Consider the following 26,716-nt stretch of genomic DNA (forward strand, 5'->3'; position numbering starts at 1 on the left):
TGCGACGGTTGCTTCTCCAATCAACTACGTCTGTGTCCACGTGCAAAGCCAAGGTGCTCCGCCTATTTGTTTACATCAGGATTAAACTCTCGTGAAAAATCATATAGGGGCCGTATTTTTTGGTAATAGCGATACGCACGAAATTTTTCATATCTTCTTTCTAGCCTATATATGACCTTGTAGGTACCGTACCGTAACGTATTTTAGCGAAATGAACTCGCGAAATATCGCGAAATCTGATTTATTACGCAAATCGCTCAAATAATCACGAAATATACCCCACTTGGTACGAAAAATGCGAAATCGTATCGGAAAAGATCTCCAATAAACGTTTAAATGCTTCTGAGAACTTGACTATAGTAATTTCCTTATCAGTTGATTGATAGCGCTGTATATTCTCTACACAAATGCACACAAAGCGATGAGCCCTGTGTATCGGAGGTATGTGTATTCAGTTCCGCGATCTCTAAGGCAATCATTAAAAATCAATATCTGTTATCGATTACAGCAAATGGCGTTGTGTTCGTAGCAAGATCGGTTGTAGATACAGCAGTGGGCATTATACTCTTTCGCAGTGAGAGTACAAAAATGCTTAAGACTAAAGTCACAACAGTTTTTCCGAGGGCCGAGGAATACAACAGTGAGGCCTATGTATTTGATGCTGCAAGAAAGATTAAGTGCCAAATAACAATCGGCGATACTTTACACATCGCAAAGGAGTTGAAAAGTGGTAGAGAGCAATTTGTAATAGACACAACAAAAGCATTCATGTAAACCAGGATTTCTATAGAAAAACTGGATAATCCTGGCATGAGGACATGGATGAATATAAAAGAAAAGATAAATAATACCGACTTTATTATAAAATATGACGATATTAGTAGGCCTATTGTAAATAAATCGCACCGAGCTCGATAGCTGCAGTCGCTCAAGTGCGGCCAGTATCCAGTAATAGGGAGATAGTGGGTTCGAGCCCCACTGTCGGCAGCCCTGAAGATGGTTTTCCGTGGTTTCCCATTTTCACACCAAGCAAATGCCGGGGCTGTACCTTAATTAAGGCCACGGCCGCTTCCTTCCAATTCCTAGGCCTTTCCTATCCCATCGTCGCCGTAAGACATATCTGTGCCGGTGCGACGTAAAGCAAATAGCAAAAAAATTCGCCTGGTTGAATTGTAATAATGTTATTGTTTTTACGTCCCACTAACTACTTCTACGGTTTTCGGAGACGCCGAGATGTCGGAATGTTGTCCCACAGGAGTTCTTTACGCGCCAATAAAACTAGTAACACGGGGCTGACGTATTTGAGCACCGGACTGAGCCAGGATTGAACCTACCAACTTGGGCTCAGAAAGCCAACGCCTTAACTGTCTGAGTTACTCATCCCCGGCCGGGCAGCACCAGCATATCCATAAATATCCTCCAGGGATATATGGCTGTGCAAAATGCAGTGAAAGCACGTCTGATAGAAGAGAAGAAAGAAGACATTGTTAGTTTAAGTTTTAGGAGGTTCGATAGAAGACCACAGTAAATTTGCACCAAGTGTTCGCAAGCATTATGGTTTCCGACATCTAATGTGGTCAGTCAAAGGGGCTGCTTTGTTTACAAAAATATACTTTCTGACTGTCGCACAACTCTGAATCCTGATAATGTTGAAACCATGCGTAGTTTTTACTTTGGAGACAAGTCATTCAAAATGTAGAAACGTGTAGAACCAAACCAAACCCCACGGCACTTAACGCCCTGAAAGGGCCTTGGCCTGCCCAGTGACCGCTGCTCAGCCTGAAGGCCTGCAGATTACGAGGGGTCGTGTGGTCAGCACGACGCATCCTCTCGGCCGTTATTCTGGGCTTTCGAGACCGGGGCCGCCATCTCACCGTCAGATAGCTCCTCAGTTCTAATCAGGTAGGCTGAGTGGACCTCGAACCAGCCCTCAGGTCGAGAGAAAAATCCCTGACCTGGCCGCGAATCGAACCCGGGGCCTCCTGGCGAGAGGCAGGCACGCAACCCCTACACCACATGACCGGCAAAAAAGTGTAAGCTATGTATAAATTCCTAACTTCCGCCTAACTTCGTTTCGAGGTTCCAGTGATTTATATAGGCCTACTGGTATTTATTTCTATAACATTTTGTATATTTGGTTGTTCTAAGGTTTAATAACAATTTAATACATTACAAGTGTTCATTTTAAAACCCCTAATCACAAAATTAGTTAGATTTGCCCTGTACCATAATGAATATTTCTCAAGAAACATCGATCAGTATGACAATTTATTTCACGAAATACCTACCGAAATAGTGTTAGTTTTAACACCGAAATCAACAGTTTTATTTCACCAAGAAATAAGGCCCTTAGTTATTCCCATTGATCAACACCATCCTCCTGTGTTAGCCTCTATCAAATATGTATGTTGGTATTCAGCCCGAAGGCTGGTTTGATCCTCTACAGCTCCACTAACAGCTGTCATAGAAGCCTAGGTGTCACCTGAAGAGGCATACTAGGGAAATGAGGTGTGAGGTAGTTTCCTGTTGCTTTCCTCACTGAGCCAGAAGTTGCTATTACATATCAGTCTGCCAAGCCCACTGAAATGCATGCACCAACCGACCCTATGAGCGATATTTTCACACCATTCATAACAGGGACTGGCTGAATAAGGAATGGCATTACTAGCATCGCTCATACCTAGGTCACTTTCATATTGTCAAAGCCAAGGATGAGACTGAGACAGGTCAATGAAAGTAACAAATTTATTCTAGCCCATACCCGAGGACATAGGGCACTGTAAACACAATCCTGCCTGCAGAGGCATCTATCAAATATACAGAAAAGAAAACAAGTAAAATTCATGGATGTGAAAATAGATTTAATTTTAAACGAGCAGATTTTTTACACCTTTATGTTGTACTTAGCAAAGTAAAACTGGAATGATATTCTGAATTGTGATGATGTAAATCTAGCTGTAGATGTATTTTACGATAAGTTATATTCAATTTTTAGTACATGCGTTCCAAAAATTAAGCACTATAAACGGAGGTGTCCAGTCTGATTCACTAGATTTGATACGTAAACTGAAGCTTAAAGAAAAAATTAGGAAAATGAAAGGTAAAATAATTTTAATTTGGTTGTGTATAAAGAATTAAGAGCAAATATTAAGAAGGAAATGATATTGCGTTTAAACAATACATTGAAAGTATTGAGCTAGAAATACCAACGAACATTCATTTATTCTGGAATTTTATAAAAAATAAAAACTGGAATAAAAGTACAGTGATGAAATTAGATGGTAAAGTATTCAATAGTAATGAAAGTATTGGGAATTGTTATGCAGAATATTTTTCTAAAGTGTACTCAGAAAATACTGCATCATACAATCCGTTCTGTTCAAATGGTAACTCAAACGCACAGTTGGATTTTCTTCCCTTAGGTAGAATATCTATCTATGAGATCGAGAAACCAGTAACGAAACTCATGCTAACGAAATCGTCAGGACCAGATGGTATTCCTCCGTTTATTTTCAATCGATGCAAAGATCACTTACTGTATCCATTGGCAATACTATTCAGTATGATTGTTAGCTCTTCGATTTTTCCCGATGCTTGGAAATATTAAAAAATTACTCCTATTCCCAAAACTGGTGACAGCTTAATCAGTAATTATAGATCAGTAACTATATGGTCAACTCCTGCAAAGCTATTTGAAAGTATTATTTTTGAATGTATAATGAATCATGTAAAACCTATTATTTCTGTTCGTCAGCATGGTTTCGTGCCAATACGTTCTGCCACCACAAATTTAATCCAATTTTCAGAGTATATTTCAAAGCATTTGGATGAGAGAGGCCAAGTTGATATTGTATTTACTGACTTTCAAAAAGCGTTTGACAAAGTAGATCATGATCTACTTTTGAAGAAAGTAGATCATGATATACTTTTGAAGAAAATCGACTCCTTGAATTTCTCTCAGGGCTTTTACTCCTTTATAAGATCTTACCTAGTTAACAGAAAACAATATGTGTGTTATAAAGGATATTCATCTCACAATTTTATAGCCAATTCAGTTGTACCTCAGGGCTCAAATCTAGAACCTTTACTGTTTCTAATTTATGTTAATGGTGTTGTAGATGTTGTGTCTAAGTCTGAAGTATTACTCTTTGCTGATGATCTCAAGGTATTTTCTTCAATTAAATCCACTGATACTGTATAAATTTACAAAATGATCTAAATGCTATATCATTGTGGAGTAAAGAAAATAAATTACCATTCAATGTAAATAAATGTGTTAAAATGTCTTTTACAATATGTCGCCAACACATTGGGTATATCTATAACATCAACGGTTCCATCTTGAAAGAGTAGGTATTCAGTTCAGTATAGATTTGAAATTAGGAAGTCGTGTTGAATATGTAGTTAATAATGCCTATAGGAATTTGGGTTTCATATTTTGAAATTCGTTACGTTTTCAATGTACAACGTTATTTATTTTATACAACTCATTATTAAGAGTGAAACTAGAATATTGTTCTATTATCTGTAGTCCTTCAGACACTAAATATATGAAATTAATTGATACAGTACAAAAGCAGTTCTTAAAGGATGTGTACTGGAAACACACGAGTACCTAAGATTTCCGTCCTACTCCATAATGTTATCACACTTTGGTGTTAAAACTTTGGAACAAAGACGTAAAAAGTCAATGATATTAATTTTGTATAAAATATTGAATACTAAAATTAACAATGAAGAGTTACTTGGAAGTATACCATTTTACATTCCTCAGAAGTCTGGCAGGTTCAAGAATTTATTTTTCATTAAGAAATGCCACACAGAAGCCCACAAGAATTGTCCTCTTAATAAAATTCTGAAACTTTGTAATAAACTAAATACATATAATTTGGATATCTTTTTCATGAATCTAATTCACTTTGAATTGGTGTGTGATACTTTCCTATAATACACATACTGTTGAATATCTCCATTTTCTGTAGGCCCTACATGCCTTATAGTTCTATAAATTAAACACTTTATTTCTCTTTTTAAAATAATATTTTGCATAATATGTCATTTTTTAAGACTAAGACTGTATAATTTAACTGTATAACTGAATGTGTTACTTTGTGTTAGGTACCGCTGTAAAATAATTATTAATGTAGTAACTGTATATTTTTTATTGTATTACCAGCTTTGTATTGTTTGGGTAGTTCATTGTATTCTTTATATTGTCTTTTCTTCAGTTAATGTTTATTACTGTAACTATTAATTGTAATGTACTGTATATTGTGAACATTGTAATTGGGCGAAATGAATAAATAACGAAATAAAAATTTCCTTCATTCTTTTACTGTGGGTTTCCATTTTGTATTCGGACCAGGTTGTTCTAGTTTTCTTCCTGGTTTTTACCTCTTGGTTATCCGGCTCCATGGCTAAATGGTTAGCGTGCTGGCCTTTGGTCACAGGGGTTCCGGGTTCGATTCCCGGCAGGGTTGGGAATTTTAACCATAATTGGTTAATTTTGCTGGCACGGGGGCTGGGTGTATGTGTCGTTTTCATCATCATTTCGTCCTCATCACGACGCGCTGGTCGCCTACATGAGTCAAATCAAAAGACCTGAACCCGGCGAGCCGAACATGCCCTCGGTCACTCCCGGCACTAAAAGCCATATGCCATTTCATTTCACCTCTTGGTCAACTTGCCATTTGTGAATTTTGGATCTGAAGATTACCTGATTTTTGACGTCTGCTGGTATAATTCCTGCCCGTTTCAGGTCAGTTTTGATTTCGCCTATCCATTTTAGTGTGTCTGTTTTGGATTTACTCCTGTTTTCTTAGAATTTGTTTTGTAAGTCTTGGTCCATTCTTTTAATATATCCATTAAATCTTATTCTGCATTTTCTAATGTCACTGTGAAAATTTGTTTATTGGTTTTTTTCTGCTTGCCTCTGAGTTGGTATTGTTTGTCTGCGAGTTTTGATCCTAGAATTTTTCTTATGATTTTGTGTTCCTTTTTTCTCGATTTCACTGTCTGCTTTCCCGTTCAAAATTAGCATTTCTGATCCATGAAGACATTCTGGTTTAATGTCTGCATCATAATGTCTTAGTGTTGTGTGCTTGGATTACTTCTTTTTTGTAGATATTTTGGGTTAGTTAATATGCTCTTTCCATCTTTTGGCATATAATTTTGTTGGCTTTTGTTTTGATTCCATCTTCCTCAATTATTTCACCAAGATATTAAAATTTTTATACTCGTTTAATTTTTCCATATTTTGTCTCGAGTTATCATCGTGCACTTTCACTCCGAATCCACTATCGGAAACACTCGCAAGCAGACTCTGAATGAAATCATATTCACAATCCCAAGTCATAGTGATCTGAAAGGCATGCCAACTTCCCAATTTAGGTGGGAGACTCCCAATTTTCCACAGTTTTTCCCTCTTTCTGATTAATCCCTTATTTCTCCCGATTTTAACTTATTTTTTGTAAACTTCAAACATTTGTTTTAAAATCCTGCCATTTCAGCTTTGCATGTCATTATCCAAGGCAAACGCGTTAATAATTTTTTTGGGTTTGTGTACTTACTGTATCATAGTTGGATTCCAGTGTTTATGACAGTGAGCAGTGCGGACTGCACAGCTGAATATCAAGCAAGTAACAAATGGTGTTGAAGGTGTACTTCTAAAATAATTTGTTCAAGGAAAGGACTGGTATTGACCTGTTCATTCATCACTTTGTTCATAATTAGAGATCTATTTCGAGGAGTTTGGATGGCTGGAATTTTGCTATGAGATCCAAGTCCCAGAGCACACTGACCTGGTGTGTTTCATCTGGTAAGGGTCCCAGTTCAGGGTTACAAGTGAAGACCTCAACGGAATCTACAGCGGAGAAGTTCAACTTCGGAACAGTAGAGATTGCGGAAGAGGCAGCCCAGTACTCAGGGAATTGTATGAGTACACTATTTATCAGCAGCGTTTGTCTCCCATGTTAGGGGCGGCTGCTAGGTGCTCGGTCAACGGTCTCGAAGGCAGAAGAGGAGTCTTAACTCCCAACGGCAATGAGAGCGGAAGAACCCAGTGAAGTAAACCACGAAAAAATAATCATTTCGGACTAACAATCCGATCTTTCCTTGGAAGCTAATTCCTTCCTTCACAAATCACAACTTCATTCGCAAGATGGAAATGTCGCTGAAAGAAAGCACTACCCCAGGTGGCAGCTCGGCAGAGAAATCCACCATTGCACTATGCAATGCAACGGGACCTAGGATTCTGGGGAGTCCCAACATCTGCGAGAAAGACGAGTCGGAGCGTCTGGAATCACCTTCCAAACTCAAATTCAAGAAGAACTATTTCAGTGGAACAATAAACGTCAACTCACCAGAGTCAGAAAACAAAAAGAACTAGAAAAGCTTTTGGAAAAAAATCAAATCCAGATCCTAGCTGTACAAGAGACAAGATTCCTGGAAGAAAACATCATAGACATCAACCAATACAGAATATTCAAAGGAAAGCCGGTGATTAGAAGAGCCACCAACATGCCTCTGCTCGGAACCTGCTTCTACAAAAACAAGAAGGTAGTAAACAATGTCACAGACTTCACATCAAAATCTGAAAGATTGTCTCTACTAACCATTAAATGCAAGAATAAGAAGTACACTCTCATCAACTGTCACGCCCCAATCAACAAAGACAACAAGAATAATCCACAGAAAGTTGATGACTTCTGGGATCTTCTGGAAACTGAAATCACCCGGATACCCAAGAGCAACGTAAAAATCCTGCTGGGAGACTTCAACGTACAGATTGGGAAGGAACGAAAGTACAGAGACATCGTAGGGGAATATCCAGCACATAAGAGGACAAACAAGAATGGGGAAAGGCTCATTGGACTCTGCAAAGCTTTTCAGATGAAACTTATGTCAACACACTTCAAGAAACTCCCAAGAAAATCAAAGACATGGGTATCTCCGAAGCCCGAATTAGGGGAATTCCGATTGGATCACGTAGCGATAACAAGGAAAAACTCAAAGGAGGTGACGAATGTCAAAGTGATTAGGAATGGTGAATTTGATTCAGACCACTAACCACTATGTCCCCAGAGTTAAAATCAGTTTTCTCCCAATAGGACAAAAGAGAGACCCACCTAAAATAATGATACAACACAAATAAAATGAACATCACTGAAGACATCATTAGAAACTTCAGGGACGAAATCTGGACCAGCAGATAGGGCAACTGGCAAGAACTATGTACGGGAATCAATGCAGCCGCAAAGAAAACACTCGGACAGGCTAGGAGGAAAAGAGAAATATGGTGGAATGAAGAGTGCAAGGAAGCTCTCAGGGAGAGGTCCAAGAAATGGAGAAAATGGAAGTGCTCCAGAGGAAAGGAACAAATGGAACAATTCATGCAACAGAGGAAAGAAACATCCAGGATATTTTGAAGGACTAAACGATCATTTGAAAGAGCTCAACTGGAAGAGATCCAGACCAACTTTGTCAAGAACAGTTCCAGAGACTTCTATCAGACCTTCATGAGAAAACTCAAAGGATACCAAGCGCCATGTTTGAGCTTCAGAAACGAACAGGGTAAAATCGGACTGAACAACCAAGAAAACTGTGAGATATTATCCAGATATTTCCACACTCTCTTGAATTGTTCTTCCCCAACCTCTAAACTAGAATTTCCAGACATACCAGAGAACTCAGAATATGACGAACCACCAACAAAGGAAGAAGTCAAGGAAGCTCTTGAAAACCTCAAAAACAACAGGGCAAGTGGAGAGGACTCAATAACAGCAGAAATGTTGAAATGGGCAGAACCGGAAATCTTAGAGGATCTTCCCCAAATCATCAAGGAAATCTGGGAGAACGAGACAATCCCAGAAGAATGGAAAACAGCACTTATCCATCCGCTGCATAAGAAAGGGGACAAGCAGGATGTTGACAACTATAGGGGCGTGTCCCTCCTCTTGATTGCCTATAAAATTCTCTCAAAACTGCTTCTTAATAGAATAGAAGCGAATCTGGACCAACAACTATGGGAATACCAAGCAGGGTTTAGGAAAGGCCGCTCCTGTATCGAACAAATATTCAACCTTAAGTCAATACTCCGCCACAGAATGTTGAGTGGTAAGAAAATTGTGGTGTCGTTTATAGACTTCAAAAAAGCCTTCGATTCAGTGGACAGAGAGACTTAGGATAAGATCATTAGGGAATTTGGAGTCAAAACCAAACTGGCAAATATAATCAGAGAGACCCTAACAAGCACAACCTCCAAGGTAAAATTCTTCGGGCATCGCTCACAATCATTTGAAATCAAGACAGGCGTGAGGCAAGGGGATGGACTATCCCCACTCCTCTTCAACTGTATCCTAGAAAAGATAGTGAGAATATGGAACTCAGAACTTGAACATCAAGGGATAATCCCGATCTGTCTAGGTAGAAAATCAGGTGGGATTAAAGACATCATTAGAAACTTCAGGGACGAAATCGGGAATCAATGCAGCCAACCCCTTGGCTTTTGCTGACAACTTTTCTATACTATCAGAAAGTCCGTAGGTCGCAACCATCCAGATTAACCTCTTGGAAAGAATCGCCAGCCAAACAGAACTTAGGATCTCAGCAGAAAAGACGAAATTCATGACGAACGTCAAAGATGGACCAAAATTCCTGGAAACAGAGATAGGAGGGATAGAAAGGGTCAAGAAGTTCAAGTACCTTGGTGAGACGATACAGGAGAATGGCGTAGAAAATACTGCAGTGGAAGATCAGATCTCAAAAATGGAGAGAGCATACGGCTTGACAAAAAACATCTCCAACAAGAAGTGCTTACCCTGGAATTCCAAATTAAAACATTAAAACACCGTAGTCAAAACAGAATGCCTGTATGCCAGTAAATGCCTGTCCATGAACTACTAGCTGGAGAAGCTGGAGGTCCTGGAAAGAAGAATCCTCAGAAAAATTATGAGAGCTGTCCAAGCTGAAAGTGGATGGAAACTTCGGAGTAACAAAGAAGTTTAGCAGAAGGTGGAAAGAATCTCAGAGACCATGAAGAAAAAGAGGCTGGCATTCCTTGGACATTTATACAGAATGAACGCAAACACACTTACCAAACAGATACTTGATTACTTCTGGAGGAAAAAGACCACTACAGCATGGATTAAGGAAACGAAGAAGGATATGGAAAGGTTAAGCATCTTGGAAGACCAGCTGTTAGAAAGGAATACATTTAGGAACACACTGAAGAATTTGGAAGGTGTTCAAGCCGCAGTAAGAACTAGGAAGACCAGAAGAGCTTGGACAGATGAACAACGGAAGCAGGCCAGAGAACGCATGAAGGAGTATTGGACACAGAGAAAACTCTGCAAGAAGAGAAAGAAATGAAGTTGTAGCGTGATCCTTAGTGGTCCATTCGCTTGTAAAAAAAAAAAAAAAAAAAAAAAAATTCCTTCTTGTTCAAGAAAAATTGTATCATGGAACGAACTAGAGGGTAAGAAACTTTTGTTTTATGCTACATGTGCATTCTGACACAAGTCATAATATAAAAATAGGGCTTGCCTAGTAGTTCCCAGCACATATAGCAAGAGAATCAGTAATATTGATGGCTAATAACGAGAGGGTAAAAACAAACTATTAAAGTACAATTTTGCCAAAGCGGGGTTCTACTGCAATATACATTTCATGCTTCAACTTATGATTTGGTACAATATACATGAACCAGTGAAGGACACCAACAGTGGGTACCAGCTTCGTGTGAATGTTCACACCAGGTGAAATTTTAAAAATTATTGTGAGGCGAAGCTCGTTGCACCTCATTGTCTTAAAATGTATGTTCCCTTCCTGTGGGAACGAATGTTTGTGGTTTTTGGAATTACATAGGTCTCTATTGTTTTTGTAAGATTTAAGTGGAAATTGTCAGATCTCATATTCTTTTGTAACACAAATTGGATGGCATGTCATTATGTATTGTTTTCAGGTATTTTCCGGAGTAAAATATTACACTGTCATCCAGTCATCTTTCTTTCCGTCTTTCAGATCTATGTGAATGGTTCTCTCTTCACCTGCTTCAATCACCGAAGGGATCCTAAGGACATTTCGTATGCTTACATTTATGGAGGTGTTGAACTGTACGAAATAAGTGACAAGTAGTATTGTATGTGTTTAATTTACCCATTTTGGTAGTCTAATTGATAGAGAAAGAGACAAGATTGTTTAAATATCTGTATACTTTGAAGTGCAGTACTTAGAAAATAATGGGTCTATTACTTTACCCTTTACTGCATACTGTTGCCCTCAGGCAATATACAAATTTTCACCTGTATAAATGGATTCAGATTGTGGACAGAGGTAGTTTTACGGCACACCTTCAACTGTACAGTCATTTAAAGACATATACCAGTGATGCCTTGTTCTTTTTACATAAGACAAAACAGCCCTACAACCAAAGGTACTCCTTCACCCCGTCAACATCCACGCATACCAATCACCATTTATTTTACGTGGGCCCTCCCCATCACATTACCACAGGGTTCAGGAGTACCTCTGGCTCAACCTCAAAGACAGTACCGACCAAGCTGTACTTGCGCCTTGCAGTACCGTACGTACCCATGGCCAGTAGGGAGTAATGTTTGGTCTTTGAATGTTAAAAGCTTAGCGTGAAATCGTGAAAAATCGTATATATACTCCGTTATGGCAATCCACATCACATACGAGTGTTAAGCTATTATCCTCAGTTAGGAATTGCTGGTTAATCTAAAACACTGAACGTAAGTTGAACATTGAAGCTTGAAATTTTCTTCCCCAAATGGAAAAATAATTCATGCAGTAAAGGGTTAAGTAATCTGCATCTTTAAGCTTGTTCATTTTTGGAGTGCCTCTTTTGAGGGTAAGTTTATAAAATGTATATCAAAATAATATATAAATTTATACAAATTACCTAATTTTCTGGGTCTGATAGACACTGCTTACAAATATTCTAGAGCTGGATTAAAGTGTAAGTTGTTATTATGTCCGACTCCTTGGCTGAATGGTCAGCGAAGTTGCTTACGGTTTAGAGGGCCCTGGGTTCGATTCTTAGCCGGGTCGGAGATTTTTACCTTAAATGGTTAATTGCTGTCTCCAACACCCCTGCAGCTCATACACCACACACAGCACTATCCTCCACCACAATAACACACAGTTCCCTACACACGGCAGATGCCATCTATCCTCAGCGGAGGGTCTGCCTTACAAGGGCTGCACCAGGCTAGAAACAGTCACACAAAAGTTTTATTGTATATTATTGTGTTGGAAACATCTAGAATATACAATTAAAATTACACTCGGTAACATTTCACACATTTAGACCAAAACTTTGCTACATAAAGTGCAATCTGTGTGACTTGAAAGAGTTCATCTTTTGTACAGGAGGATGGGCACAGCAGACATTGAAGGATGTGCTTCCCTACATTCACACTTTTTATCTTGTCAGCATCGACGCAACCCTGTCTTGCAAAGTTCACTTTGGATCTGCTCACATCTGATCTCAACTTATCCAAGAATTTCCACAGTCCAGTTCTCTTTGTAGTCTGCTGGTAAGCATTTAATTACTGCTATCTGTCCAGAGATGTTGGGAGATCTTGTTTTCCATTATTTTAATCGTGCTTTTTTTGGCTGGTCTTGATTAGTTTGAGATTTTCATAAAAAATGTTCCTGGATTTCAGACTGAGCTACGGGTACATTTTCTCGTTCAACTCTTGTCCTCTCCTTGTTTGCAGCCACTTCTCTGAGAATATGTGGTGGTGCAATCCTTGTCGACCGGCATAGATACCAAACCGGACATGCATAGTGTGCAGTGGAGTGACAATGTGTTTGTGGTTGACTACCCCAGTTTGCTCAACAGGTTATTCCGATTGGAGACTTACTCTTATTGAAAGTGAGGGGGCTCTGTCGAGCATTTGGGGTGTCACAGAACTGTAACTTGATACCTGACCACACTGATTTCAGCGTCTGATGTGCTTGTTTGTTTTTCACATGAAAGCCACAAACTTGTGTGTTAGCAGTATTGGATTTGAGCTGATTTGAATTATGATAGTTGGATAAATGTTTGAGGGCAGTAGTAAGATTTATTTGTACTGTTTCAAAATGGGTGCCTTGTGTGGCCAGGGCAAGATCAGCATAATACAAGAAACTTCTGGTATTTGAACTTACTGCCTAGTCATTTGTACATACAAGGGCCATCCGATGAGTGATTTTCCCTATTTTACGAAAAATACAAGCGGGTTATTTACACTTGTGAAGTAATTTATTTTCAATCTACAATTCGTACACTACTTCTCCACATAGTCACCATTTCTGTCCAAGCACTTTTGGTATCTTGGCAGCAGTTTTTTGATACCTTCGTCATACCAGGTCGGGTCCTGTCTTCGTAGTCAGCGGTTCACCTCTTCATCAGTCACAAAACGCTTGCCTCCAGGGTACAACTTGAGTTGTGGAAACAGATGGAAATCACTTGGGTCAAGATCTGGAGAATCCCCTTTTTCAAATGGGGAAAAAGGTCCCATTTGAAGTTCTGCAGCAAATCCTGGACCCTTTGAGCTGAATGGGGGTACGCGTTGTCAAGAAAGAGTAACACTTTCCGACACAGAAGACCGAGACGTTTGAGTTTGGTTGCAGCTCTGAAGCTTCATAAGGACTATGCAGTACCTCTCAGCTGTGACCGCAGTGCGTTGGGGCAGATAGTTAACCAGTAGAGTACCGTTACTGTCCCATAGGACAGTAGCCATAAATTTGCCCCCAGAGGCTGAAATCTTGGTCCTTTTTGGTGCACATTCGCCAGGATTCTTCCATACCATGCTGTGTCGTTTTGTTTCTGGAGCTGAATGATGCACCCAGCTTTCATCCCCAGTGGCATTGCAGGAAAACAGTTGATCTTTCTGTTTGAAGCATTTGCAGGAAAGCTCGGGCTGCCTCGATCCGTTACTGCTTGTGAGCATCAGTAAGCAAACGTGGGACCCATCTTGCACAGACTTTTCGATACTGCAAGACATCTGACAGAATTTACAAAAGAAAATACTTAAAAATCCTCCTTATCAATACAAATCAACTCATCTGTTAGATGTAGTAAAGTCTAAACATGTTTCAGCCTAATCTCAAGGCCATCTTCAGCAGCAGAACAGTAATTACATAATACACAAACAAATTAAAAATCATAATGAAGTGAAGTGACAATGATCATGATTAGTGAATTATAAAACATATTGAGGTATAAAGTCCTCTCGTCTAATAGATCGTTCTTGAATTGTCAATTAAAACTGCTGACTGTTAAAATGAAGACACTGTGCTGAGGAGTGTAGTGAGACCGTCAATACTATGGGTTAAAACGTGTGTAACATCTGTAATGAGAAAAAGGAAATACGAGTGGATGAAAAACAAGATAAAAAATAATGTACAAAAAGAAAACTCATAACTTACATGTAAACAAAAGTTGTCATCTCGAATGGAGATGACCTTGTCAGTCTCAAGTCACATTGCCTGTGTGTGGCTTACTGTGTATCTGTAACGATGTGGTTGGGAGGGGTGATGGAGATGGAGGGGGAGGGGCGAGGAGGGAGGGACGATGTGAATCACGGAAGGAGAGTGTTGATGGAAGGGTGGGTCTTGTTCTAGAATGTTGGTAGTGAAACTCGTTTTTACTACTGAATTGATCACAGATGAGTGGGACAAAGGTTTCCATTAAAATATTTTTCTTTTCATTGATTTCATTCAAGTTGTATATGGGATTGTTATATTGCAAACCATTATTCTCGTCATTATTCCATATTGAAAAATAGCTGATCACAAAGTTTATACAAGGAGTAATTTTAATACCACCTATTCAATACAAATTTATTCCACTATAGTGTGGTTAAATACACATGGAAATTATCAGAAATTTGAAGTACATGTTTCGCCCACTATTTATTGGGCATCATCAGCTTCAATTAATCTTAAAACACAAATGGTCTAAGGAGTCATAATAACTTACGTAAAAAATATTGATGAATATTTACAAGTGTTAGTACTGTGGATGCAAAATGTTTACAGTAAAAAACAGGTATTAAAACGGAACTTATACTAAAATCACATTGAAAAAAATGATGTGTTCATTTAAAAGTAATAGTCATATATTGTTTTTAAAAAGTAGTCCATGTCTGACACTGAAATGGATCTTCTTGATGCGAAGCTTAAGCAATATATATATTACATTAGGAAAACAGAATATTAAAAAAAAAGGCGTCAACAGGATAAGAACAAGATGGTTAAAAGATGCAGTAAAAGTTCATATTTGAGGCCAATATTTAAAATAAGGATGGAAAGAAGTAGTTGAATTGAAGGCAGTGTAGTTTATGACGTCTTGGAAAATTGGATTAAAATAGTGGTATGTCGTGAAGTGCTGAAAAACATCGAAGAATTTGCCGTAAAACGCTGCTAAAATATCGACTAAAAGAAGGTAGGCTGGACGACAAATTCGTGTAACAGAAAATGCCTCTTGTAGACGTGGATATCCGTAGTAAACAATGTTGTCAATTTATTCTCAAGGTGTAATGTATGTCCGAATGTATCTGCAGCGTTAGTCTGTTTGAAGTTACTACTTCTAGAGTAGTATCGACGCTGTAGTAACTTCAAACAGACTAACGCTGCAGATACATTCGGACATACATTACACCTTGAGAATAAATTGACAACATTGTTTACTACGGATATCCACGTCTACAAGAGGCATTTTCTATTACACGAATTTGTCATCCAGCCTACCTTCTTTTAGTCGATATTTTAGCAGCATTTTACGGCAAATTCTTCGATGTTTTTCAGCACTTCACGACATACCACTATTTTAATCCAATTTTCCAAGACGTCATAAACTACACTGCCTTCAATTCAACTACTTCTTTCCATCCTTATTTTAAATATTGGCCTCAAATATGAACTTTTACTGCATCTTTTAACCGTCTTGTTCTTATCCTGTTGACGCCCTTTTTTTTTAATATGCTGTTTTCCTAATGTAATATATATTGCTTAAGCTTCGCGTCAAGAAGATCCATTTCAGTGTCAGACATGGAATACTTTTTAAAAACAATATATGACTATTACTTTTAGATGAACACATCATTTTTTTCAATGTGATTTTAGTATAAGTTCCGTTTTAATACCTGTTTTTTACTGTAAACATTTTGCATCCACAGTACTAACACTTATAAATATTCATCAATATTTTTTACGTAAGTTATTATGACTCCTTAGACCATTTGTGTTTTAAGATTAATTGAAGCTGATGATGCCCAATAAATAGTAGGCGAAACATGTACTTCAAATTTCTGATAATTTCCATGTGTATTTAACCACACTATAGTGGAATAAATTTGTATTGAATAGATGGTATTAAAATTACTCCCTGTATAATTGTTATATTGGTCGATATCTATATAAATATTCTCAAGTATATTAAGTAAGGGACCTTTCTGTTCGTAATGCAGGATCTTTAAATCTTGATCAATTGTTGTGTATTTATGATTTTTCTCTCTACAATGTTCGCTCATGGCTGAGTAGCGATTATACTTTAGGGCATTGAGGTGTTCAGGGTATCTTACATTGAAGCTGCGGCCTGTTTGCCCAATATAGGTTGAAAGACATGATTGGCATTTTAATTTGTATATCCCAGAGTTTGAATATTTTTGGTGGCTGTTGACAGTATGAGAATTAAAAAACATTTTCGCATTGGTGTGAACGGTCCTGAAAGCTACTTTTAACTTGTGTTTTTTAAAGATGTTTGAAATAGGATATATGTTGTTATTATTATTGAAGGTAAATGTGGTGAACTTCTCTTTAGGGGAAGATACTTTTTCTAAGGTGGTCTTGGGTTTACTTTTAAATTTATTGAGAATTATGTTCACAAAAGCTTTACTGAAACCATTACCTTCGGCTATTGCATAAATGGTGTTGATTTCCTTTCTAAAATTCTTACGAGATAACGGAACATTGAGAGCTCTGAAAATCATACTATTGTAAGCTTCCTTCTTCTGTGTCCCTGGGTGTAGAGAAGTTTGGTGGATTGTGTTTATTGTGTGAGTGGGCTTCCTGTAAATATTAAAAGAAAGGGTTTTGTTCCGATTGCAGGTAATAGTTAAATCGATATAATTAAGGGAATTGTTGTTCTCAGATTCGATCGTGAACTTTATGTGCGGATCCAGATTATTAAGTAATTCAAGAACGGTGTTGTTATCAGTAATGTGAGAATCCAGGATAATAAAAGTATCATCCACATACCGAGTCCAATGTTGGATCCCATTAATTTTACCTATAATATGATTGTATTCAAGGAAATCTACGTAAATATCAGCGAGGATTCCCGAGGCCGGTGACCCCATAGGAAGACCCTCCTGTTGGTATATGATGTTGTTAAAAGTGAAGAACCCATTAGTTAATGTGAACTTGAGAATGTGAACAAACTCTTCTATCTTGCCCACAGTCAATTTACTGAATTTGGAAAGGTTGTTTTTACTATTTCGATGGTTTTATTGACGGGTACATTCGCGTACATATCGACTATGTCAAAGGAGTGAAGGGTGTAATGTTTCGGTACAGGGAGATTTTTTATTCTATTGCAGAATTCCAGGGAATTTTTAACTGACGTGTTAGCTTGAAAGAAGTAATGCGTTTTAAGAAAATTGTGAACATATTGGGATATTTTGTACTTCGGACTACTTCTGAAGTTAATAACGGGCCTTATGGGGACTTCCGCCTTGTGAATCTTCGGTAATGCTTTCGCCGTAGGTAACTTGGGATTCATGATGATCAATTTTGATTTTTCTAGGTCATTAAATAAGAATAAAAGGTTCTTAAATAAAGCTTTCAGTACTCTTTGTATTCTATTAGTGGGATCTTTTTTTATCATGTTAAAGTTATTGTTAGTAAAGAAGGACTGAGCTTTATTTACGTAGTCACTTTTCTTCGTAACTACAGTAGCATTACCTTTATCTGCTTTAGTTACTATTAAATCATTATCCTTAATTTTCTTTTTGAGATTGTGAATGTTGGTGACTTGTTCTTTATTGGGTTTACCAGTACCGGCATGTTTCGGATCGAAGGAAGAAAGTAACTTTCGCTTAACTTCATATCTAACCTCATTTTGTACGTCTGTAGGTAACCTATTAACCGCTACTACAGATTCAGCCAACGTAATAATTAAATCGTCGTGGTTGAAGGGCGTATCCCAGTTATGTTTTTGTCCCTTATTCAATATCCTGAGGTCTTTAGGATCAGGGTCAACTTGACTGAGGTTCACTACCGGCGGGTGAAAAACATTCGATTCCGCATAATTCTGCGTGTTTGGGGTATTTTAGGAAGCTTTTATTAAGCTATTCAACTTCTTATCAAGAGTGCTTTGTTTTTTCAGTAAAACCTTATCGAGTCTATTAGTGACGTGAGCCTGAAAAGAAGCCCATTGGAGAGGACATAATAAGGTCGAAACTTCTAAATGTGTGTCATAAAGATTATTATTAAGAAGGGCTTTTTTCTTTTGAAGGAATTTAATTTCCTCTCTTATCCAAATTTTATCCGTGTTTCGTTGAGTCGCGCGGGTTTTAGCCGTGTCTCTATGAGTTTTCTTAGCAAATTTTAAAAAATTAGGCGTGACATCATTAGTTAGGCATTTTCTTAAAAACATAAATCTTTACCTAATTTGGCAACCGATATCTTCAAATTACAATATAGGTTTGCCTTCTTACTAGCCTGGATGGCGTTACCATTGCAAGTTATAAATCTCATTCCGTAGTGACGGTTATCACTTTACAAAAGAAAATACTTAAAAATCCTCCTTATCAATACAAATCAACTCATCTGTTAGATGAAGTAATGTCTAAACATGTTTCAGCCTAATCTCAAGGCCATCTTCAGTAGCTGAACAGTAATTACATAATACACAAACAAATTAAAAATCGTAATGAAGTGAAGTGACAATGATCATGATTAGTGAATTAAAAAACATATTGAGGTATAAAGTCCTCTTGTCTAATAGATCGTTCTTGAATTGTCAATTAAAACTGCTGACTGTTAAAATGAAGACACTGTGCTGTGGAGTGTAGTGAGACCGTCAATATTATGGGATAAACGTGTGTAACAAGACCTGCCTTTCCATCAACACTCTCCTTCCCTGATTCACATCGTCCCTCCCTCCTCACCCCTCCCCCCTACATCTCCCCTCCCAACCACATCGATACAGATACACACTGACAAGGTCATCTCCATTCGAGATGACAACTTTTGTTTACAAGTAAGTTACGAATTTTCTTTTCGTACATTATTTTTTATCTTGTATTTCATCCACTCATATTTCCTTTTTCTCATTACAGATGTTACACACGTTTTAACCCATAGTATTGACAGTCTCACTACACTCCACAGCACAGTGTCTTCATTTTAACAGTCAGCAGTTTTAATTGACAATTCAAGAACGATCTATTAGACGAGAGGACTTTATACCTCAATATGTTTTATAATTCACTAATAATGATCATTGTCACTTCACTTCATTACGATTTTTAATTTGTTTGTGTATTATGTAATTACTGTTCTGCTACTGAAGATGGCCTTGAGATTAGGCTGAAACATGTTTAGACTTTACTTCATCTAACAGATGAGTTGATTTGTATTGATAGGGAGGATTTTTAAGTATTTTCTTTTGTAAAGTGATACCCGTCAATACAGAATGAGATTTATATCTTGCAATGGTAACGCCATCCAGGCTAGTAAGAAGGCAAACCTATATTGTAATTTGAAGGTAAAGGTTGCCAAATTAGGTAAAGATTTATGTTTTTTAAGAAAATGCTTAACTAATGACGTCACACCTAATTTTTTAAAATTTGCTAAGAAAACTCATAGAGACACGGCTAAAACCCGCGCGACTCAACGAAACACGGATAAAATTAGAAGTTTCGACCTTATTATGTCCTCTCGAATGGACTTCTTTTCAGGCTTACGTCACTAATAGACTCGATAAGGTTTTACTGAAAAAACAAAGCACTCTTGATAAGAAGTTGAATAGCTTAATAAAAGCTTCCTAAAATACCCCAAACACGCAGAATTATGCGGAATCGAATGTTTTTCACCCGCCGGTAGTGAACCTCAGTCAAGTTGACCCTGATCCTAAAGACCTCAGGATATTGAATAAGGGACAAAAACATAACTGGGATACGCCCTTCAACCACGACGATTTAATTATTACGTTGGCTGAATCTGTAGTAGCGGTTAATAGGTTACCTACAGACGTACAAAATGAGGTTAGATATGAAGTTAAGCGAAAGTTACTTTCTTCCTTCGATCCGAAACATGCCGGTACTGGTAAACCCAATAAAGAACAAGTCACCAACATTCACAATCTCAAAAAGAAAATTAAGGATAATGATTTAATAGTAACTAAAGCAGATAAAGGTAATGCTACTGTAGTTACGAAGAAAAGTGACTACGTAAATAAAGCTCAGTCCTTCTTTACTAACAATAACTTTAACATAATAAAAAAAGATCCCACTAATAGAATACAAAGAGAACTGAAAGCTTTATTTAAGAACCTTTTATTCTTATTTAATGACCTAGAAAAATCAAAATTGATCATCATGAATCCCAAGTTACCTACGGCGAAAGCATTACCGAAGATTCACAAGGCGGAAGTCCCCATAAGGCCCGTTATTAACTTCAGAAGTAGTCCGAAGTACAAAATATCCCAATATGTTCACAATTTTCTTAAAACGCATTACTTCTTTCAAGCTAACACATCAGTTAAAAATTCCCTGGAATTCTGCAATAGAATAAAAAATCTCCCTGTACCGAAACATTACACCCTTCACTCCTTTGACATAGTCGATATGTACGCGAATGTACCCGTCAATAAAACCATCGAAATAGTAAAAACAACCTTTCCAAATTCAGTAAATTGACTGTGGGCAAGATAGAAGAGTTTGTTCACATTCTCAAGTTCACATTAACTAATGGGTTCTTCACTTTTAACAACATCATATACCAACAGGAGGGTCTTCCTATGGGGTCACCGGCCTCGGGAATCCTCGCTGATATTTACGTAGATTTCCTTGAATACAATCATATTATAGGTAAAATTAATGGGATCCAACATTGGACTCGGTATGTGGATGATACTTTTATTATCCTGGATTCTCACATTACTGATAACAACACCGTTCTTGAATTACTTAATAATCTGGATCCGCACATAAAGTTCACGATCGAATCTGAGAACAACAATTCCCTTAATTATATCGATTTAACTATTACCCGCAATCGGAACAAAACCCTTTCTTTTAATAATTACAGGAAGCCCACTCACACAATAAACACAATCCACCAAACTTCTCTACACCCAGGGACACAGAAGAAGGCAGCTTACAATAGTATGATTTTCAGAGCTCTCAATGTTCCGTTATCTCGTAAGAATTTTAGAAAGGAAATCAACACCATTTATGCAATAGCCGAAGGTAATGGTTTCAGTAAAGCTTTTGTGAACATAATTCTCAATAAATTTAAAAGTAAACCCAAGACCACCTTAGAAAAAGTATCTTCCCCTAAAGAGAAGTTCACCACATTTACTTTCAATAATAATAACATATATCATATTTCAAACATCTTTAAAAAACACAAGTCCCATTTTCACACCAGGCAAATGCTGGGGCTGTACCTTAATTAAGGCCACGGCCACTTCCTTCGAATTCCTAGGCCTTTCCTATTCCATCGTCGCCATAAGACCTATCTGTGTCGGTGCGATGTAAAGCCCATAACAAAAAAAACCACAAGTTAAAAGTAGCTTTCGAGACCATTCACACCAATGTGAAAACGTTTTTTTAATTCTCATACTGTCAACAGCCACCAAAAATATTCAAACTCTGGGATGTACAAATTAAAATGCCAATCATGTCTTTCAACCTATATTGGGCAAACAGGCCGCAGCTTCAATGTAAGATACTCTGAACACCTCAATTCCCCTAAAGTATAATCGCTACTCAGCCATGAGCGAACATTGTAGAGAGAAAAATCATAAATACACAACAATTGATCAAGATTTAAAGATCCTGCATTACGAACAGATAGGTCCCTTAGTTAATATACTTGAGAATATTTATATAGATATCGACCAATATAACAATCTCATATACAACTTGAATGAAATCAATGAGAAGAAAAATATTTTATTGGAAATCTTTGTCCCGCTCAGCTGTGATCAATTCAGTAGTAAAAACGAGTTTCACTACCGACATTCTAGAACAAGACCCGCCCTTCCATCAACACTCTCCTTCTGTGATTCACATCGTCCCTCCCTCCTCGCCCCTCCCCCTCCATCTCCATCACCCCTCCCAACCACATCGTTACAGATACACAGTAAGCCACACACAGGCAATGTGACTTGAGACTGACAAGGTCATCTTCATTTGAGATGACAACTTTTGTTTACATGTAAGTTATGAGTTTTCTTTTTGTACATTATTTTTTATCTTGTTTTTCATCCACTCGTATTTCCTTTTTCTCATTACAGATGTTACACACGTTTTAACCCATAGTATTGATGGTCTCACTACACTCCTCAGCACAGTGTCTTCATTTTAACAGTCAGCAGTTTTAATTGACAATTCAAGAACGATCTATTAGACGAGAGGACTTTATACCTCAATATGTTTTATAATTCACTAATCATGATCATTGTCACTTCACTTCATTATGATTTTTAATTTGTTTGTGTATTATGTAATTACTGTTCTGCTGCTGAAGATGGCCTTGAGATTAGGCTGAAACATGTTTAGACATTACTTCATCTAACAGATGAGTTGATTTGTATTGATAAGGAGGATTTTATTATATTTTCGTTTGTTAATGATAACCGTCAATACAGAATGAGATTTATAACTTGCAATCTTACAGAATTGTCGCAATATAGGAGCGTCCATTTTTTATACCAGGAGGCAGTCGATTCATTATCTCATCAATGCTGAATTGCTGATAGTCGTCCACCACATTCCGAAGTGTAACATTGGCTGCATTGCCTGTAGTGGTAACGGGCCTGCCACTCTGCTCGTCATTATGCGCATTTTGCCGTCTTTCCAGGAACCATGAACACCAACAGCGAACCATTTGGATGCTCGTGCATCCTTCACCATAAATACACACTAAATGGCAATGAATATTAATAGTCGTTTATTTTTCGCCATAAAAATACGAATAACAGAATGGAGTTATCAAGCGGACATGCTTTCAAGTGGTAGCTCCATGGCAGCTAGCGCCGTACTGGTGAATGCGGAGCAAGCATGTGCTGTTGAAAATGAAGCGCAGCCACAGTGCCACAGTGAAAGATTCTACAGTACCACCCCTTGTAGATTGGTTGCAAATACAGTTATCGGAGGTACGTTTCATGTAACCACAACTAACTCCTCGCTGTCGCTTGTACCAGGTTCCATCAGCAGATATATGGCCTATCTATGTAAAGATTTTAAAGATTACTACACGACATACATACATACATACATACATACATACATACATACATACATACATACATACATACATACATACATTCACTTTTTAAAGAATATCAATTTTTCACAATATCATTGATAGAAAGAATCAACACTGCATGTACACCATTAATAACACAAAATAACAGGAGCATGAGCACATGTTCACAGCCTACCGCTACATATCGCACTATGGAATGTACGACTGTAATCTAGAAGTTTAGATATTTTACCACTGTAAATTTTCAGTCAGTTTCTCTCAGTAGATCAAATGCACAGAGCTCAACTATTCATTATGATCACATCGGTATTTGACGATATCTTCATAATTGTAGATGCTCAAAAACTTCTTCAGCGAGCAATTATTATTTCTTAGCCGGGCTGAGTGGCTCAGACGGTTAAGGCGCTGGCCGTCTAACCCCCAACTTGGCAGGTTCGATCCTGGCTCAGTCCAGTGGTATTTGAAGGTGCTCAAATACGACAGCCCTGTGTAGGTAGATTTACTGGCACGTTAAAGAACACCTGCGGGACTAAATTCCGGCACCTCGGCGTCTCCGAAGACCTTAAAAAAAGTAGTTATTCGGACGTAAAAAAATAACATTATTAATATTTCTTAAAAAGAAGATGGGTGGTTCACCACACAAAGTAATGTTTTGTGACAACTTCCTATACGTATAACAAAAATAAGAATGTCTAGGTTTTCAACTTATGAACTAATCCTATAACGTGGTTGGCACCACACAGCACCACTGTTCCTCGTGTAACTCACGGGTACAACAATAAACAAGTTGAGGTACTACAAGTAGCAAACATTAGTCTCCCTCAGTTGCTTTCGAGGACGATCCTGTCGCACCACTAGGCCACACTTCCCTCATCATGCAGGGGTACGCTGTATATTTATTGCAACGCAGTTAGTCCATGAAGAATGTGTAGTTACTATGTTGTGGACAATAGAGCTGAAACGACCTGTGGTTGTGTAGCCACACATGTGACAAACCACGACGGTGTGAGGTTGGTTGCAAATACACTTATCAAAGGAACCTTTGATTTAACCACAACTATCTCCTCGCTCTTGCTTGTACCAGGTCTCATCAGCAGATATATGGCCCATCTATGTTTAGATTTTGAAGATTACTACACGACATACATACATTCACTATTTCCAGAATATCACTTTTTCACAATATCATTGATAGAAAGCATCAACACTGCATGTACACCATTTATAACACAAAATAACAGGAGTATGATGACAACATGTCCACAGCCTGCCGATACGAATCGCACTATTTAGTACATGACTATTGATTCTGTATATTTTCTGCCAGTTTCTCTCAAGAGATCAAATGCAGAGTGCTCAACTATTCATTATGATCACATCAGTATATGACAATACATTCAGAATTGTAAAGGCTCCAAAACTTCAATGAGCAATAATTATTTCTTAAATAGAAGAACAAAGTAATGTATAGTGACAACTTCCTATACATATAAGAAAAATAATAATGTGCAGGTTTTCAACTTTTGAACTAATTCTATAACATATTTGGCAGCACTCAGCACCACTGTTCCTCGTGTAACTCACAGGTACAGCAATAAACAAGTTGAGGTACTACAAAGCAGCAAACATTAGTTTCTCTCCGTTGCTTTCGAGGACGATTCTCTCGCTCAACTCTAGGCCACGCTTCCCTAATCATACAGGGTAAGCTTTACATTTAGGGCAACACAGTAAGTCAGTCAAGAATGTATAATTGCTATGTTGTGGACAATAGAGGTGCAAACGACCTGTGGTAGTGTAGCCACACATGTGACAAACGAAGAGGGTGTGAGGTCGATTGCAAATACACTTATCGGAGGTACCTTTGACGTAACCACGACTAACTCCTCGCTCTTTGCTTGTACCAGGTATCATCAGCAGATATATGGCCCATCTATGTTTAGATTTTGAAGATTACTACACGACATACATACATTCACTATTTCCAGAATATCACTTTTTCACAATATCATTGATAGAAAGAATCAACACTGCATGTACACAATTTATAACACAAAATAACAGGAGTATGATAACATGTCCACAGCCTGCCGCTACGAATCGCACTATTTAATACATGACTATAATAATGAAGTTTAGATTTGATTCTGTAATTTTTCAGCCAGTTTCTCTCAAGAGATCAAATGCACAGAGCTCAAATATTCATTATGATCACATCGGTATATGACGATATCTTCAGAATTGTAGAGGCTCCGAAATCTCTTCAATGAGCAATAATTATTTCTTAAATAGAAGAAAAGAGTAATGTATAATGACAACTTCCTATACATATAAGGAAAATAAGAATGTCTAGGTTTTCAACTTATTAACAAATTCTATAACGTGGTTGACACCACACGGCACCACTGTTCCTCGTGTAACTCACGGGTACAACAATAAACAAGTTGAGGTACTACAAGTAGCAAACATTAGTCTCCCTCAGTTGCTTTCGAGGACGATCCTGTCGCACCACTAGGCCACACTTCCCTCATCATGCAGGGGTACGCTGTATATTTATTGCAACGCAGTTAGTCCATGAAGAATGTGTAGTTACTATGTTGTGGACAATAGAGCTGCAAACGAACTGTGGTTGTGTAGCCACACGTGTCAAACCAAGACGGTGTGAGGTTGGTAACAAATACACTTATCAAAGGTACCTTTGATGTAACCACAACTATCTCCTCGCTCTTGCTTGTACCAGGTCTCATCAGCAGATATATGGCCCATCTATGTTTAGATTTTGAAGATTACTACACGACATACATACATTCACTATTTCCAGAATATCACTTTTTCACAATATCATTGATAGGAATCATCAACACTGCATATACACTATTTATAACACAAAATAACAGGAGTATGATGACAACATGTCCACAGCCTGCCGCTACGAATCGGACTATTTAATACATGACTATAATATAGAAGTTTAGATTGATTCTGTATATTTTCAGCCAGTTTCTCTCAAGAGATCAAATGCAGAGTGCTCAACTATTCATTATGATCACATCGGTATATGACGATATCTTCAGAATTGTAGAGGCTCCAAAACTTCAATGAGCAGTAATTATTTCTTAAATAGAAGAACAAAGTAATGTATGATGACAACTTCCTGTACATATAAGAAAAATAAGAATGTGCAGGTTTTCAACTTATGAACAAATTC

General features: G+C 37.8%; 1 protein-coding gene across 4 annotated transcripts in view; it reads left to right on the top strand.

Annotated features, from left to right (window-relative positions):
* The window catches only part of LOC136863422 (32 kDa beta-galactoside-binding lectin), a 297,029-nt gene extending 285,072 nt beyond the window's left edge, over positions 1 to 11,957 (top strand). For all 4 annotated transcript variants that reach the window (XM_067139833.2, XM_067139832.2, XM_067139831.2 and 1 more), the window contains one exon: positions 11,020 to 11,957. In XM_067139833.2, the coding sequence (XP_066995934.2) occupies positions 11,020 to 11,133 (114 nt within the window). In that variant the 3' untranslated portion in view covers positions 11,134 to 11,957. The remainder of the gene's footprint in view (positions 1 to 11,019) is intronic.
* The last annotated feature ends 14,759 nt before the right edge of the window (positions 11,958 to 26,716 follow it).

The sequence above is a fragment of the Anabrus simplex genome, chromosome 2 (genome assembly GCF_040414725.1).
Source record: "Anabrus simplex isolate iqAnaSimp1 chromosome 2, ASM4041472v1, whole genome shotgun sequence".
NCBI lineage: Eukaryota > Metazoa > Arthropoda > Insecta > Orthoptera > Tettigoniidae > Anabrus > Anabrus simplex.